This window comes from Chelonia mydas, chromosome 3, assembly GCF_015237465.2.
Source record: "Chelonia mydas isolate rCheMyd1 chromosome 3, rCheMyd1.pri.v2, whole genome shotgun sequence".
NCBI classification, from domain to species: Eukaryota; Metazoa; Chordata; order Testudines; family Cheloniidae; genus Chelonia; species Chelonia mydas.
Window position 1 is genome coordinate 178,577,862 of NC_057851.1, and position 13,533 is coordinate 178,591,394.

The 13,533-nt window shown below is 43.9% G+C and overlaps 1 protein-coding gene across 3 annotated transcripts in view; it reads right to left on the bottom strand.

The window, feature by feature from the left end:
• The window catches only part of RTN4 (reticulon 4), a 61,246-nt gene extending 51,493 nt beyond the window's left edge, over nucleotides 1-9,753 (bottom strand). Inside the window, exon 1 of one of the 3 annotated variants that reach the window (XM_037895934.2) lies at nucleotides 9,135-9,753. In XM_037895934.2, coding sequence (XP_037751862.1) covers nucleotides 9,135-9,549 — 415 coding nt within the window. In that variant the 5' untranslated portion in view covers nucleotides 9,550-9,753. The remainder of the gene's footprint in view (nucleotides 1-9,134) is intronic. The other 2 variants (XM_037895936.2, XM_037895937.2) reach the window with 2 other exon arrangements.
• Nucleotides 9,754-13,533: the final 3,780 nt, after the last annotated feature.

Here is a 13,533-nt window from a genome sequence, read left to right on the forward strand (position 1 = left end):
AAGTCACCATGCGGTTCTCCCGGTCATCGCAAACCAGCTATCTATGTTTCTAATGATTGAATCACCCATTACTAATACCTGTCTTTTTCTAATAGCTGGCATTCCCTTCCCCTGAAAGGTATCGTCAGGGCGAGAGGATACCACATCATCATCTGGAAGGAGGGTCCCAACTATGGGATTATTTCCCTCTGCTCCAGTTTGATGTTCTCCTTCCCTGGGACTTTCATCCTCCTCAGCAGCACAGGGGCTGTCAGACCAGTGGTGGGACCATTCTACTGTGTCCCAGAAAGTCTCATCTACGTACCTCTCCGTCTCCCTCAGCTCTTCCAGTTCAGCCACTCTGGTTTCCAAAGCCAGTTCACGGTCTCTGAGTACAGGAGCTCCTTGCACCGAATGCACACACATATGCCACTGCCTATAGGGCAGGTACATGCTGTATTGGGTGCAATAAACTGGGTAGCCCCCACTCTGTTGCTGGACTTCTCCCTGCATTTTCTTTTTACTCCAGCTGGTTCCTTTGATGTTTTGTTTATATCAAGGGGATGTTTTTGGCTTTTAAGTTTAAAGAATGTTGAGTTCTAGCCCCTGCTCACACTCCCCCTGTAAAACTCCCTCGCAAAACTCCCCTGTTTGCCTCTCCTGGTCGCGAGCTCCTCTGGTTGCTTAGGAGCAGACTTTTTAAAGCCCTGGTCTCCCTGAGTCCTGAGTAGCCCCGCCCCCTGGTTAAGGGTTGATGGGTGCTAAAAGGCTTAGGGATCAGTTTTTCACCAAGAAAGTTAATAGGAAACAAGGTACAATACACATTGACATCTTCAAGAGAAAAAGGAGTTGAATGGCCAAGATAGAACAAAAATTATTTTGACAAGGTCTTTGTTTTTCCAGAGGGTCCTAGCCAGCAGAGAAAGGAAAGAAGAGGATACTACCATGCCCTTCAACAAAAGGGAACCCATATGGGTAAAATCCCCCATCCTCAGCTTTGGATCTGGAAACCAAAATTGATGGACCCTAACTAGGAAGTGGAAGTCACCTTTGAAAATTTTATCCTTCATCAGTTAAACTTTTCATTAGTATAAATGGACATTAAATGAATATTTTATTATGCAAGAATCTCATGACAAAAAAACAAGACCATAATCTGAAAGCTGTCCAAAAAAAAAGACTTGTCTGCCAAGGGAGTCATTCTTGGAATAGCTACGTGTGGATGCTTTTATTCTTATTTATTCTGTAATAAGCACATCTACACAAGGTGTTAATCAGGAATATTTAATTTATTCTGGATTTACTTTCATGTGTAGACAAAGCCTACATTCAATATAAATGATTTCCCATTGTGATACAACTACTGCAATTACCACATTGTACCAAAGTGTTTAAGGAATACAAAATAAGGAACACAATTAGATACTAGAAGTATCACTTTGTAACATTAGGAATGACTGCAACTCTGCAATCAGTAATTGGATTTTTTCCATTAACTGAAGCCATATTTAGGCTATGTCTACACTATGGACCTTAAAGCAGCACAGCTGTTCCACTGCAGCTGCACTGCTGTAAGGTCTCCCATATAGCCACTCCCGGCTGATGGGAGAGAGCTCTCCTGCCGACATAATTAAACCATAACAAAGGAGCAGTGGTAGCTATGTAGGTGGGAGAGAGTTTCCCGCCGACAGCACTGTTCACACCAGCGCTTTAGTCAGCAAAGCTTATGTCAGTCAGGAGCGTATTTTTTCAGACAATGCCTTCGTCAAGCTGTAGTTTAGAAGACCCAGCTGCCAATTTACTTGGTGATAAACAATTGGGAAGAGTCTTTATCGATTTAAAAACAACAGATATAAGTTGGTCACATAAGTCAAGAAAGCTAGTAAGACAGCTAATGGAAAAAAATCTCTGCAGACCTTCTATCGGGAACTAAGTAACATTTCTTCAAGAAGCAGATATTTTCATCCTCCATTTGTTGAAGGATACATATGAAGTATTTCAAAGCCCTTAAACCATCTAATAAGAACACCTGGCAGAGTAAAAACCCCAGGTTCTCTCAACAACTGAACTTTGGACAAGTTACTAAAGGTTTCCTTTGACACAGTTTTCCCACCTGTAAAATGAAACTCAGATTCACCTTGTGAAGTGCTTTCAGAACCTTGGATGAAATGAAATGCAAGCTGCTGTAACAGTGAAGATCAATAAAGTTTTGTATGTAAAAAGAAACCATAGTTTTGACATATTGAGGATATCAGTTAAAGCTAGATGTAGTCAGATGTGTTAAAAGGATCCATGAACTGTAATTACCCCCCACTGGAAGACAGAAGATGCTAGCCTCCTTCTACAATATTTTAGGTCCTCTCACATTTTCATGGTTTCAGAGTAACAGCCGTGTTAGTCTGTATTCACAAAAAGAAAAGGAGTACTTGTGGCACCTTAGAGACTAACCAATTTATTTGAGCATGAGCTTTCGTGAGCTACAGCTCACTTCATCAGATGCATCCGATGAAGTGAGCTGTAGCTCATGAAAGTTCATGCTCAAATAAATTGGTTAGTCTCTAAGGTGCCACAAGTACTCCTTTTCTTTTCACATTTTCATGCAATTCATGCAAACTGGAGTCATGCAATTTAATCTGAAGACTGGTACATTAATCTAGTAGTCTCCCATACAAAATGTGTCATCTCAGACCAATGACAAAAATGGACTCAAAACAAGTACTTTCCTTCAAGTTCTGCAACCTACTTCCCCCACTTCCAAGATCATTACAAAAAATCTTCACACCTGCTCACAGCTTTTTCCCATCTCAGCACCAATGAACATATCATCTTATGGCTAAATAACAATTTCCTATTGAATGAGTCCAAGTTCTTCACCATCAGGCTTGCACATCTCCTAAAGAAATTGATAGTTATTTCTGAAGCAACAATTCTTCCCCTGGAAAGGAAGACTACTGAAATGGATTACTCAAAAGTAGTTTATAAAGATCCAAACGTCTGAACTGACAGCACTAGGGATGTAGCTCCACTTTATTTTATTTAGCCACAAAGTAAAAGCAACACAGACTGCACAATTGCAAGATTCGCTACACCATCCTGCCATACTGATAAGTCAGAACAGCGACGAAAGATAAGTTAGTTCAGTCCTTTACCACATTACTGAGGAGGTAATCATTCTTTATCATTTTTACAGTGCAAATATTTGTAATAAATAGAAAGTAGACACTATACGCTTTGTATTCTGTGTTGTAAAATTGAAATCAAATACTTGAAAATGCAGGAAAATATCCAAAATATTTAATAAATTTCAATTGGTATTCTATTGTTTAACAGTGCGATTAAAACTGCGATTAATCTCGATTAATTTTTTTTATCGCGATTCATCTTTTTTGAGTTAATCGCATGAGTTAACTGTGATTAATCAACAGCCCTAGTTAGTATTTAATAATAATTTTTGAATGTGTGAATATTTGTTTATTGTTGTATTTATATTGTTATTTTTGTTACTAGCTCTGTAAATTATAGAATGAGAGAAACGGGAGCTGCCCCTTTAAGAACAGGGTGAATACCCCTGCAGTGAGCACTTTCAGAGGCCTATCAGCGATGTATATGCTGCTGTCTGAGGAGGCCAGCTTGCTTTGGGAGAACTTAGCCTACAAGAAGCTCTGAAGAAAGGTTAGAATTCCAAGAATAAACTGAGTTCTCATTCAAAAACTGAGCCTTGCTTCTGACAGCATAACAAATTTGGAGGGTCCATCAAGATTCTTTGTTCTGGACTACATATAGAGGTTGATCAGGCTAACAGGCATACGTCTTTTAGTTCTCACAGTAGAAGCTCATGCCTTGTAAGAACAAGAGGTCAGGGTTCTTTCCCCATTGCTGATGACCTACAAAGGGAAATGTTGTTACATCAGCAGCAGAAGAGGTAAGTCCAGGACAGTTAAGCAGAATAGAATGAGGCAGCTGGGGAGCAGGGAGAACAGAACCAAATGGCTAGGAAATATGTCTAGGGAACAGAGAAGCAGGTGCAGGGAGAGAGGTGAAGGGGGACAGGCAGCAGAGAACTCAAGTGCAGGGGAGTAGAGGGAGAGTAGAACGGTTGGGAGTGTGGATATGTAAAAAACTGCCCATACTGTCTACCTTTTAAAAAAAAAAAAGGGAGGATGAAACTTTTACTAAGTTGCGTTCTGCCTCAGGATAATATTCAAGAGCCCTTAACTTAAGAGGTAAGTAAAGCACAAGCCAACATGGCACTGCAACAAAACTTAGGGGCAGGTGGTGGGGGGCAGTCTTCCCATATGTTAATGTAAGTGAAAAAGTATCCTTGAAATAGGGACCCTGACAGCAGCAAAGTGAAACTAGCATGTCAGTTTCACACCTATGCTCAAATCAGCAAAGGCTGCAAAGGAGTAAGGGATTGAAAATGACTGAAGCCCTTCTCCCCTGCTGTTGACAGAATAGCTTCCCTCCTGCAGCCAGGAGAGCTCCAAATTGACAGATCTCACCTAACCAAGGCAAATATGAAAGGCGGGATCTTTCATTCAAAGTGCTGTCCTGAACTCTACTGGAAGTTTGGTCTACTTCTCCCTTTCCAGACAACAGAGAAAGGAGGAGTGTCTGTGCTGGGCTTCCTACTACAGCTCTGCTTTTAAACCACACTGGGCTCATTCTCTGGACCCCTGTCCAAAAATAAATAAATAAATAGTACCATCCTCAGGCTAGTAGATGTAGTCCTCTAGGCAATATGGTTTGATTTTCCAGAGATGACAATTACCCACAACTCCCATGGAAGTAAAATTTAGATGCTCAGCGCAAGTAAAGTTAAGCCCACAGGTGACTGTTTTCAAGCCCCCCACTTCAAAAATTTAATAGATGCTTTTGACTTCATTGATGGTAAAGGAAAAAGTAATAACTCCCTCTCATATCCAGATAGATGGGCAATGACGGTCTGAAAATTTCAGACAAAGCAATGAAGCATAGTTCCTCCCTGAATAATCATGACCATGGACACAAGAGTAGAAGAGGAAAAACTGAAAATAGCACTAGTGGAACCAGTCAACCCACTGATCACTCACCTCTCCTACACATCACATAGGAACACTGCTCTAAAAGAGGAAATTGAATAGCAAAATAAAGCTATATTCTAAGTTTGATATATGTAGAGGAAAATTGTAATGTAGGACATACTCTTATTTTCACTCTTAATGTAATACAGTGAGTATCTCAAACATAAGCAAACATTAATAACCAAGAAAAATATCATCTTGATAACCTGATGATGCTGACAGGAAATGTTGCCTGGGAAAGGCATATATCGAAGTTGTTGCATGCCACACTCTATCTTTTAACTTTGTACATCTGTCTTTTCTACATATTCCAATGGTGTACTGCTTTTTCTGTATTGGACAGCATATTAATATTCATTTACTCATACATTTACTCAATTCTGACACTGAAGGTACAGATTCCTTTGTCCGAAATGTCATCATACATATTCTTACTACAGGCAATACTACTCCATTCTTTGTTTATTTTAAATAGAATTTCTAAATTATTCAAAATGCAAACAACTGAATTAAAACAAACACAAAGAAATCTCATATATTGTAGACAACTTCTGCCCAAAAGTGATTTTTCTAAATTCTAAGTCAAACACATAAAATCACAAAGCATATCCGAAGCATATACAACAGAACAGAAAGTGTATGCAACTAAATTCCTCAAAAACAGGCTGAACTGTTACATATATACATCCCATCTTAGTTGTCAGCTATATTGCCTCAGGATACAGGCACAAATTTAATCCTGTCAATTTTATACAATGACTAAAAAAAGTGACCTAAACTGGAGCCAAACTAAACACTTATGTAGGGATAAACTGTTCCAACATCAGCTATTAAGCTAACTGCTCCAGCGCAAAAACAGCTGAAGTTTAAAAAGATACACAATATGTTTGAAATATAAAATATTCTTCCATATAAGAAAACTGGAGTTACTCATGTAGTCCTTAAATAAAGCAAATATATAGACAATATTTCTAGAGTGAGACATCAAAGAGTTAAAAGTAGTTTCAGAAACAAGTACTCAAAATATTTCCCTACTGCTTACTAGACAAAGACTAAGGCTACTAGCATGAGTAAACTACAGGGCTGCCATGCCCCCTACCTAAAAGCCATGCTTTCCCAAAGAGCCCATCCTACATCAAAAAGAAAAGGAGTACTTGTGGCACCTTAGAGACTAACAAATTTACATCAGTCAATTCTGCACCACTACTTTAAACTAATTTTGTCTTCAATAAATTCTGCCCCTTCCAAGTGAAGTTTTACACCCTTCTTATTAACGTCTGGTCTCTCTCTGAAAATACCACCCAGGTCATCATCATCCTCTTGCATCCAAATCCTCTGTTTTATACATCATTTCTACTCTATAAAGAAGAAATGGCTCAGGAACTGCTCTGCTCCCTGCCTTTCCCTTTCTCTGAAAAACAACAGATCCAGGAACTCTGCCCTCTACCTCCTGCTAAAAGGAGTGCAAGGGGCCTGCTCTATTCCTTCCTCCCCACTCTGCTCAAGCACTTCCCCATTCCTACTCAAAGGCACTTTTCCTGGGCAAAATTTCTACTCGGCCATCAACTATTATCCCTTCCCCTATACACCTCAGCCCACTTGCTTGTGAAGGACCCATACAAACAGAAAAACTAACTACATGCAAAGAAACCAGCAAATCTGTCTTCACACAATGCTGTCAAATATACAAATTAAATAAACTGAAACAACAGGAAAAGTTTACATTACAAATTTCCTTCAGTTACAGTAATCTTTGATGCTAAATGTAACAATTGTAAGTGACCGTATTTTTAGAAGGAAGTGCAATTTTTACATTGGTGTCCTTTTAACAAAGTTCTTCTAAAAGATGCGTAACAAATTAACCTAAAACCCAGAAGAAACATTTGTTTAAGAAGTCCATCTCACTGAGAGTCTTTATTCCCACCACTGTACCTAGGTATTACAGCACTTTTGTATCTTTGCCTTGCTTATGTATTATTGCACATGGGTCATTATGAGTTAAGGATAATGTAATTATAAGGCATCTTGATTTCTTCACTTTTATTATTGAAAAAGAAGTCACACTTCTTTGGCTATGATCTTGTCAAGTTTCAACTAAGCATGACTGGTGCTAAAATAAAATGGCAATAAGCACTATCATAGATTAGACAGAGCTATGCTGGTCAGTACGTGGGATTGGAGACTTTCAAAGAAAGCCTCAGTACTATAGGAGTGCAGGTGGTAGCTCAATAAGCGTCAGCACTTTAGTCTGTATCAGCACTGAACCAGTATTCACCATGATGTAAGGAGCACTCTACTGTTGGAGATGCTGTCTCTACAATGAAACAGAACCAAGAACAAGGCCATTTGTGGTGTCTAACAGCCCTATGCTGGAAGTGAGGGATGGGAGGTTGTGATCTATTTCCATACCTGTAATAACATGCATACCTATATATGTCTTTAGTACTCAGCATATGCTTTTGTATTACATTCATTTTCTTTTGGGGGTAGAAGGTTTCATTTTAATTTTGATAGTTTTTAGCAAACAACACAGAATTTACAATAAAGAAGCCACGTACAAACAAAATTTTATTGCACTCTTTGTAAGGGTATGTGTGGAGGAATTTATCTATTTACATTTTGCCTGACTACATCCCTGTGAGATTGACTTAAGACAGGAGGAAAGTTGTTTTTCTCTTCCCCCTCTTTCTTCCCCACCCAGTACCAAATAGTACTTTAAACACACACACACACACACATATATATATATATATATTCTGGGGCAGGATACAAAGTGATCCTAACACTGCAGTATGTTCACATTACTGGCCACTAAGAATACTAAAGATCTAGGACTATCACTATACTAGTAAAAACACCACAAATTATTTTTACAGCAATAGATAATTTAGTTATTAAATGCAAAACAAAAAAAAATCCCAGAAGAGGAATAAATCACACAGACAGGGAAAACAGGGAAACAATTAGGTCTCAGATAGCTTTTGAATTTAATACTTAAAGAATCCACCAGCTCCACGCTGTTCGGTTGTGTCGCCCATTTTAACAGCACCACTCCTCTAATATCTAATGCGCTCTAATTAGCTCTTAGCTTTAGTCATTTTTTTCAAATGAATTCCCCACTGTCCCTCCCTAGTTTGGAATATGGGGGAGGGTTTCCACTACAGACAACACCCAGAAACAGTACGAGGTCTGCCTGGGTTCTCCAACGCTGCTATTACAGCAGCTACGTTGCGACTCCGTCTGAGGAAACGGGGCGGCGGCACGCAACAGGAAGTCGCCCCCACTTTTCTTAGGCGTGGCACCAAAAGAGGGAGGCGCTCCACTCAGCCAGTCTCCGCCCAGCATGAGCGGCGGGGTCGAGGAGGTGGGGCGCTGGGGGACAATGGACGGGTGGAACAAGCAGCTTAGCCACCACCCTTGTCTCCAGACAGCGACAAGAGACTTGAAGACAAAAAATGCGCACCACTGCACCGCGCAGAGCCCAGTGAGAAGCAGCAGCCAACGCAGCGTTTTTCCCGTCCCCCATTTAATATACATTATTTAAAAAGACAAAGACAATCTGCCCTGAATCAGCAGCTCTAAGTCCCGGGGCGCAGACGGGCAGGAGGAGGAGGCGGGAACAGCCAAGAAGGGAGTGGGGGAGCGAAGAAGGCGGCGTGGGGGAGGCAGCGGACAGAAAAGAGATGAGCTAGAGGAGGATGAGCGGGCAGCAGCAGCGGGACGTGAAGAGACTCATGTGGCTCTTGTTCCCAGGCTGCTGCGGGCAGCATCCCCCTCGCACGCACACCTCGCTCCCGGGGTCACCGAGTCCGGCCATGTCCCAGACTAGGACCCGAGGGGCCTCAGGAGGCCAGCAAAGGCTGCGGACAAAGGGGAAACTCCCTGTTCCGCACGGCTGCTGCAGACTGGGGCCGCCGGCGTTGCTGGGGAAGGAGAGTGTGTGAGCCGGGGTGCCCCTTCCTCTCCCCGCCACAGCCCCTCTAGCTCTAACGCACCCCCGCCGCAAAGCCAGCCACGCCCTCTAGCGCGGCTACTCCCCTCCCCCGGAGCAGGAACCGGGCCGCAGGGTGGGATGCGGGGGATGGCACTTACCAGCACAGCCGGAGGACGAGCCCCTTCTCCTGGGAGCAGCGGCGGGGTGCGTCGGCAAGGAGCTGCGGGTAGGGGGCTCCGGTTTGGGAGGCAGGGAGGCTGGGGGCTCAGGCGGGGGGGGCGGGCTGGAGAAGGAGGAGACGGCGAGAGGTCTCCTGTCCGGTTGCGGCTGAGGCTGCTCGGGGGCTATAGGGCGGAGGGTCTCCCCGGAGCCTCCGAGGTCCAGCAGCGGGGCGGGGGCCGCGGCCATGGCCGGCAGCTTCCTCTCCATCACCTCGTCGAAGTCCTCGTCGTCGTCGTCGTCTTCCACTTCCTCCTCCTCGGGGTCCCGCACGAACTGGTACTGGAAGTGGGGCTGCTGCGGCCGGGCTGGGCCGGAGGAGGAGACCAGAGGGAACTGGTCCGGCTCATCCATGGTGCTGGGGCCGCAGGAACAATGAGTGAGCAGGGCTTTCTCCGCCAGCTCCTTGGGCTGCTCGCACTGGCTGGGGGTTGCGCAGCTGTCGCGGTGCCGAGCCGAACCTCCACGCCCTGTTGAGTCAGACTGGGGAGCAGAGGCAGAGCTGACGCCCCGCTTCACGAGAGTAGAGAGGGATAGCCTGGCTAGCCAATGGGAGGGGGAGAGGAAGCAGGGACACACTCGGGGAACCAATAAGAGGCTGCTGCCGCCGCCGTCGCCTCCACCTTATGAATATTCAACAGGGCATGGATGCTGGCGGCTGAACAGGAATAGAAAAGTCGGGTGAAGTTCGGTGCAGAGAATGTGGGTGGGGCGAGCCCTGAAGGGTGGGGAGCTTGTGTTGGGCAGGGGGAGGGAGGGCGACTCTGTGGCGGGGGTATGTGTGTTTCTGAGGGGAGCTGTGTGTGTGATGCGGGGATGGGCACGGGGACTGCGTGCGTCTGAAGGTTGGTGTCTTACTGTAAAGGGAAAGGGGGGTTTTCTATAACTGAGGGGGCTGGGGAGAATGGGAGCTCTTTGTGTCTGAGGGGGAGAGGATGGTCTGTATGGCTGCAGAGAGTGGGGGCGCTCTGTGAATGGGGCGGTGAGGGGTGGGGTTCTGTGTGTACAGCGGGGAGGGGAGGCTGTATAGCGGAGATAAAAGGAGGGGGAAAGGATGGGTCCATTTCAGGGTGCCGCCCCTAGGAGGATCAGCAATAGCTCCTAGTCTGCGCTTCAGACAACAGTCTGCTGCGTGCCAGACATTTTGTGGCACAAAACTTTTTCTGCGAGGGGCGGAGGGACAAGGAGAGGCTGGAAGAATCCTCTTTGTCAGACACTGACAGGCTGCTGTGGTGTCTTGCTGCTATAGATGAAGTAATGAGCGAATCACATCTCTCTCTGCACAGTGGCTATATACAGTAGCTCTCCAACCTGCATTAGGTTTATAAATGGTGGGATGAGTCAGCCCCATGAGTGACACAGCTAAAAACTTAAACTCTGAAAAAGAATTTGGAATAACGCCCGGCTAATTTCTTCATCAATTTTTGGGGCTCAGTTTAATGATTCAACAATTTCTAATAGTCAAGGCCAGGCCAACCTTAAATGCATTAAATAAAATTTAGGACCTGATTCTGTGATGTTGAGCACCACCTATTGCAAAATGCACCCTCAACTTCCCTTGTCTCCAAGGTGAATTGAGGGTCCTCAGTACGTCTTAGCTAGAGATCATCACCTTGCTGGATCAGTCCACTGGTGAACAGGAAGAACAGTCATTTTATGACTGTTTTATTTTATTTTATTATTTTATTTACTTATTTTATTTGAGCTTATGCGCAAATAAATTGGTTAGTCTCTAAGGTGCCACAAGTACTCCTTTTCATTTTAGTCAGTTATACTTCTCAGAATCATAAAATAAGGAAGTCAACATTAAAGAATATCTATGGGATACCATATCTACATTTAAGACTTTTATATAAAATGTTCTGTTTATATAGCACTTACTCACTATACAGACACCACCACTGAAATACAGCCACTGATGGAATGGAAGGTGGTGACCGGTCAGTATGCCACTCAATAGCAGAATTGGTGGAGGGGGTGCAAAAGAGGAATGAAATTTTGGCCAAAAGTACCAGAGGAAAAAAATGCGCTATGCATAAAAAATACCTTGACTATTCCATGTCCATGCAGAGAAGACAAGACCCCTGTTTTTAAGTTATTATTCAAAAGACCCGTACACAGTAAGTTTCATGGCACTGTCTTGCCTTTCATAAGCAAAGCATCCCAAATTGGTTTTCAAAGCACTGATGAGTACTATTATCACACTGACTGTAGCCTTCTCTAGGCGTGGAAGTTGTACTGGTTTAATTTAAATTTGTTTTTAAACCAATTCCTAATCAATTTAAATTAAACTGAAATAAGACTGGTTTAAACAGAAATAAGTGTGTCTACAGAACCTTTAGCACCAGTTTAACTAAATCAACACAGTCACCACAGCTAGAACAAGCTAGCAGAGTCTCACATTTCATTGCCTCTCTAATGGCATAATTCTCTACTCTTCCAAACTGCATACCTCTGGATCATGGACACACACATTCCTTGATTTCATATATATGTGTTTAGAGGTCAATTTATGGGGACATTCACAGTGAGATGCAAACTACAAATTCATCTAGGTGTGACAGTTACAGAAAAAGGAATGGTGTAAATGGGAAATTCTCTCTCTCCTTATTTAAGTATAAAATAAAAAGCACCAAATACACTTTCTAACTTCAGGGCCCAATTCTACCATATTTACTTACATTGCATTCTACATACCCAAATGAGCAGTCCCATTCAGTGGAGATATTTACATAGAATCATAGAATATCAGGGTTGGAAGGGACCTCAGGAGGTCATCTAGTCCAACCCCCTGCTCAAAGCGGGACCAATCCCCAACTAAATCATCCCAGCCACGGCTTTGTCAAGCCTGACCTTAAAAACTTCAAAGGAAGGAGATTCCACCACCTCCCTAGGTAACACATTCCAGTGATTCACCACCCTCCTAGTGAAAAAGTTTTTCCTAATATCCAACCTAAACCTCCCCCACTGCAACTTGAGACCATTACTCTTTGTTCTGTCATCTGCTACCACTGAGAACAGTTCTAGATCCATCCTCTTTGGAACCCCCTTTCAGGTAGTTGAAAGCAGCTGGCAAATCCCCCTTCATTATTCTCTTCCGCGACTAAACAATCCCAGTTTCCTCAGCCTCTCCTCATAAGTCATGTACTCCAGCCCCCTAATCATTTTTGTTGCCCCCCTCTTGACTCTTTCCAATTTTTCCACATCCTTCTTCTAGTGTGGGGCCCAAAACTGGACACACTACTCCAGATGAGGCCTCACCAATGTCAAATAGAGGGGAATGATCATGGCCCTCGATCTGCTAGCAATGCCCCTACTTATACAGCCCAAAATGCCATTGGCCTTCTTGGCAACAAGGCCCACTGTTGACTCATATCCAGCTTCTCGTCCACTGTAACCCCTAGGTCCTTTTCTGCAGAACTGCTGCCTAGCCATTCGGTCCCTAGTCTGTAGCAGTGCATGGGATTCTTCCATCCTAAGTGCAAGACTCTGCACTTGTCCTTGTTGAACCTCATCAGATTTCTTTTGGCCCAATCCTCTAATTTCTCTAGGGCCCGCTGTATCCTATCCCTACCCTCCACCGTATCTACCTCTCCTCCCAGTTTAGTATCATCTGCAAACTTGCTGGGGGTGCAATCCACACCATCCTCCAGATCATTAATGAAGATATTGAACAAAACCAGCCCCAGGACCGAACCTTGGGGCACTCCGTTTGATACCGGCTGCCAACTAGACATGGAGCCATTGATCACTACCCGTTAAGCCCGAGGATCTAGCCAGCTTTCTATCCACCTTATAGTCCATTCATCCAGCCCATACTTCTTTAACTTGGGGCAAGAATACTGTGGGAGACCGTGTCAAAAGCTTTGCTAAAGTCAAGGAATAACACATCCACTGCTTTCCCCTCATCCACAGAGCCAGTTATCTCGTCATAGAAGGCAACTAGATTAGTCAGGCATGACTTGCCCTTGGTGAATCCATCCTGACTGTTCCTGATCACTTTCCTCTCCTCTAAGTGTTTCAGAATTGATTCCTTGAGGACCTGCTCCATGATTTTTCCAGGGACTGAGGTGAGGTTTACCGGCCTGTAGTTCCCCGGATCCTCCTTCTTCCCTTTTTAAAAGATGGGCACTACATTACCCTTTTTCCAGTCGTCCGGGACTTCCCCCGATCGCCATGAGTTTTCAAAGATAATGGCCAATGGCGCTGCAATCACATCCGTCAACTCCTTTAGCACTCTAGGATGCAGCGCATCCAGCCCCGTGGACTTGTGCTCATCCAGCTTTTCTAAATAGTCCCAAACCACTTCTTTGTCCACAGAGGGCTGGTCACCTCCTC